The 4353-nt window shown below is 58.4% G+C and overlaps 2 protein-coding genes across 4 annotated transcripts in view; one reads left to right on the top strand and one right to left on the bottom strand.

Annotated features, from left to right (window-relative positions):
• The window catches only part of GEMIN7 (gem nuclear organelle associated protein 7), a 28197-nt gene extending 27826 nt beyond the window's left edge, over positions 1-371 (bottom strand). For 2 of the 3 annotated variants that reach the window (XR_003547281.1, XR_003547278.1), the window contains exon 1: positions 111-371. The gene's annotated coding sequence lies outside the window, so the exon portion shown is untranslated. The remainder of the gene's footprint in view (positions 1-110) is intronic. The other variant, XM_027766916.1, reaches the window with a different exon arrangement.
• The window catches only part of ZNF296 (zinc finger protein 296), a 4263-nt gene extending 214 nt beyond the window's left edge, over positions 1-4049 (top strand). The window contains exons 1-2 of the mRNA XM_014583006.2: positions 1-208; positions 2983-4049. The exon at positions 1-208 is cut by the window's left edge and continues 214 nt beyond it. Coding sequence (XP_014438492.2) covers positions 1-208; positions 2983-3956 — 1182 coding nt within the window. The 3' untranslated portion in view covers positions 3957-4049. The remainder of the gene's footprint in view (positions 209-2982) is intronic.
• The last annotated feature ends 304 nt before the right edge of the window (positions 4050-4353 follow it).

The raw sequence follows: 4353 nt of genomic DNA, 5'->3' as shown, positions 1-4353 counted from the left end.
CCCTGTCCCCGGAACCCCCAGCCCCCACTCTGGCTCCACCTCACGCTCGCCACCCGCTTCCTCCCTGCAGACCGCCAGCCGTGGACCGACAAACACCCAGATCTGTTGACCTGCGGCCGCTGCCTGCAGACCTTTCCGCTGGAAGCCATCACTGCCTTTATGGACCACAAGAAGCTGGGCTGTCAGCTCTTCAGTGGCCCCGGCTCAGGTGAGCAATGCTGTGCACAGGCCCCCTCGACTTCAAGGGCTGGGCTTCCCGGGCAGGGCTGAGCTGGCCAGGCAGGGCACTGAGCAGTACTACTTCCCTTTTCTCACTCCCAACGGGCGCAGCCCAGGCGTGGCCGGGGCCTGTCGTCCCTGGGCTGGGACTAGTGGTGGAGAGGGGGGTGCTGGGCAGGGAACGAGGGCCGCCCACAGGGTGTGGCCAGCCCCAGAAGACTGGCCTGGGGATTTGCCACACACACGCCCCCCCAATCTGGTTTCACTTCTCCTTCCCCTTGGCCAGAAATAACTGGCCAGGTGGCTGGACCAGGGTGGCAGTAGGGGGGACCTCTGGGGAGGGCAGTGGCCTGGGGGAGGGAGGCTGCCACCCTTCCCATCCATCTCTCTTGCTTCTGACTGAAGGGCTGGTTCAGATGCTCAGAGCCAGGGAAGGGACTTCTGGCTTCCCTTCGTGGTGGAATCTCCCAGCCCTGTGAGCTGGGAAGCCCCTAGTTTGAATCAGGTCCTGGGTACTGGACACCTGGGGAAATAGGATGGGATTTAGGGCCGGGCTAGGAAGGGTCCAGTAGTGGGAGAGGAGGAGGGGCTGTGATTGACTTAGCCTTGGAGTTGGAGCAGGGTGGGTGGCCTGGTGAGTGACAGCAGGCCGTGATGGGATGGCTGGAGCCAAACACTCCAAGACAGACTTGGAGAAATCTGAGCACCTAATGTTTACCGAAGACTTACAGACCAAAGTGCTCATCTAGTCTCTAGTCCAGGTCAGGACAACCTGAGGACAACCCCCAGGACCCTTGCATGCTTAACCAGGGAAACTGAGGCTCAGAGAGGAGGGGAGGTTCTGGAATGCCACCCAGGCCTGGTCCACCCTCCCTAGCCTCTGGCCTACACTCTGGCCCCTGGTCCCGTATTGTCACAAAGGACACCCCATCCGTGAGAGACTGGGATTTTTCAGTTATCTTAAGGCAAGTTGATCTGGGACACTTCCCATATCTAGAGAAAACATCAAATTTGGGGGCTCTCAGTTTGAGATCCATGCAGAGGGTAGGGGACCTAGTTACTACCCCACTTAGATGGCTGCTATGTGTCCTCCCCCTCCAGACCTTGGCCTCTACCTTAAGGGAGGAAAAATAAGATCACGCTTGGAGCACCAGGTTTGAGCCTGGTGCAGAGAAAGCTATCCAGCCATCCAGGAAAGTTGTTTTATTTTTAGTTTAATTTTTAAAAATTATTTATTATCTTAAATATGCTACATGGCACATGCTTTCACCAGAGACAGGGTGGCAGAGAAAGCAAGCTACCAGGTCTGGGAACCATGGTCAGCCATGTGGGAGTCCAGCGCCTTAACCACCACGCCACCTACTGGCCCCAAAGAGCGCTGTTTTTATTATTATACACAAACCCTTTTTTTTTTTTTGGAGAGATTTTTCACTGTAGGGCGCGTGCGCTCGCCAGACAGACAGAGAGAGATATAGAGACAGCGAGAAATCACCCCCCAGGGGGGATGGTCACGCCGCAATCCCTTCTCCTCCATTCTCCTCTCGGGATCTTGGGCACGCACGCACACGCGCCCGGCGTGAGTTTTAAGCCACCGGGTCCGGGATGCGAACCGCGGTCGACTGCGTGGGAGTCCAGCGACATAGCCATTACGCTAACTGCTGGTTCCCCACAAACCCTTTTCTGTAAACCTCTTCTACAGCCCCCTCCCCCCAGGCTTCTGGGTTGAAATCCCAGTTCTATCCCCTCCAAACCTGTCTGTGTCTCATTATTCCCACCTGGAAAATGCAGGTCCTATTTCTCATCCTGAAGGGAAGTTGTGCACAGGCTGAGGCTTGACACACGCCTAGCAGATAAGTGCTCCCTGCATTCTGTCAGCTCTTCAGGAAGGCCTTGTACAAACTAGCTCCCCACCCCCTTCCTCACTCTGCTTTTTTATTTTTGCTGTGGGGCACCTGCTCTCAGGTATGAGGATTGGGGTGGGGTGACAAATCATCCCCCCAGGGGGCATGACTATGCTGCAATCCCTCTTCCATACTTCTCTCAGGGTTTGGGGCACATACGCATGCATGTACACCCAGTGTATTTTCCAAGCCACCAGGTTGGGACTAGAATTGCACTGCTGGCCATGTGCGATCCAGTGCCTTTTTTAACTTCTTTCATGAGGGAGAGACAGCACCCTCAGCAGGGTCTTGATGCCATGGTCCACTCCTGGCCTCAGTCAGCCCCAGACCACAGGCAAGCCTGTGCCCAGTGTACAGAGAGAACACAGGCCCACGTGGGATTGCCTCTCAGCGCTGCATTTTACAAACACTGTACCAATGGAACTTTTAACACGATTTTCAAATACAAAAAGAGAATCCTGGGAACGAGCAGTTAGCGTAATGGCTATGTTGCGGGACTCCCACGTAGTCGACCGCAGTTCGCATCCCGGACCCGGTGGCTTAAAACTCACACTGGGCACATGTGCTTGCGTGCCCAAGATCCCGAGAGGATAATGGAGAAGGGATTGCGGCGTGACCATCCCCCCTGGGGGGTGATTTCTCGCTTTCTGTCTCTGTGTCTCTGTCTGGTGAGCGCACGTGCCCTATGGCGAAAACCTCTCAAAAAAAAAAAAAAAGAATCCTCACGTATGTGGCATGCATGTCGCTTTTTCCTTGCCTGTGTGCCCGCTACCCCTCTGAATGTCAGCTTCCTGAGGGGATGACCTGCAAATACTCTTTCTCCCACCTGTCAGCACTAACCCCTTCCCCTTCCCTACTCCAGAACACGAGAACCTGAAGGCCTTGAGTTGTCTCCGCTGCGGCAGGCAGTTCATGGAGGCCTGGAAGCTGCTGCGCCATGCCCAGTGGGACCACGGACTGTCCATCTACCAGACCGAGTCAGAGGCTCCAGAGGCCCCGCTACTGGGCCTGGGAGAGGTGGCTGCGGCCGTGTCTGCAGTGGTGGGCCCAGCTGCTGAGGTCAAGGGCTCCCGCACAAGCAGCCTCACTCGGCGGAGCCCCACCTGCTCTGTGTGCAAGAAGACCCTCAGCTCCTTCAGCAACCTCAAGGTGCACATGCGCTCACACACAGGTGAGCGGCCCTATGCCTGCGACCAGTGTTCCTATGCCTGTGCCCAGAGCAGCAAGCTCAACCGCCACAAGAAGACCCATCGGCAGCTGCTGCCCCAGAGCCCCTGCATGGCTGATACCAGCCAGGAACAGGTCTCTGCAGCGCCCCCAGAGCCTGCCGTCCATGCTGCTGCCCCAGCCAGCACCCTCCCATGCAGCAGTGGGGAGGGGGCTGGGGCTGCTGCCACTGCAGGTGTCCAGGAACCTGGGGCTCCTGGCAGTGGGGCTCAGGCAGGCCCCACTGGGGATGGCTGGGCAACCAACACCAAGGAGCAAAGAACTGATCCTGCAAAGAGCCAGAAGACGTCGCCCAAGAAGCTACCCAAGTCAGTGGGCAAGAGCCGTGGGCCCGGGGGCAGCTGTGAGTTCTGTGGGAAGCACTTTACCAACAGCAGCAACCTGACCGTGCACCGGCGCTCACACACGGGCGAGCGGCCCTACACCTGCGAGCTGTGCTCCTACTCCTGTGCCCAGAGCAGCAAGCTCAACCGCCACCGCCGCATGCACGGCCTGGGGCCTGGCAGCACCCGCTTCGAGTGTCCCCTCTTCTGTGTGCCCTTTGGCCTGCGTGCCACGCTGGACAAACACCTGAGGCAGAAGCACCCAGAGGTGGGTGGGGAGGCCTGAACACGGGAGTGCCTGTCTTATGGTGTCCCTGGTCCCACTGTCAACTCATTCCACCTCCCTGTCCTTGCCCCCTTGTGCAAGTAAATCCTGTGGCCCCCCATTTACACAGGCGTCTGTGGACTCTGGCTTTTTTAGGGTGGCTGAGGTGGGGCGAGAGGTTTCCCCTGCTGGGGGTGGACAGCTCGACAGACCGGTTTGGAGTGAGGGGGTGAGGGGAAAGGCCAGCCCCCAGTGCCTGGGGCACAGCAGGACTGGCACAAAAAGCCGTGCTCCCGGTTCCTGGTGTGGGCGAGGCCAGGGCAGGGGCCGAGGCGAGGGCGGGGAGAGGCCTGGACCTGTTGCTGGAGGCCCCTGGGCGCTCTGAGTCCCAGCCCATCCTCCACAGGCTGGGGCCCGC

The sequence above is a fragment of the Tupaia chinensis genome, unplaced genomic scaffold, assembly GCF_000334495.1.
Source record: "Tupaia chinensis unplaced genomic scaffold, TupChi_1.0 Scaffold000067_1, whole genome shotgun sequence".
Taxonomy (NCBI): domain Eukaryota; kingdom Metazoa; phylum Chordata; class Mammalia; order Scandentia; family Tupaiidae; genus Tupaia; species Tupaia belangeri.
This window is presented reverse-complemented; position numbering and strand designations above follow the sequence as displayed.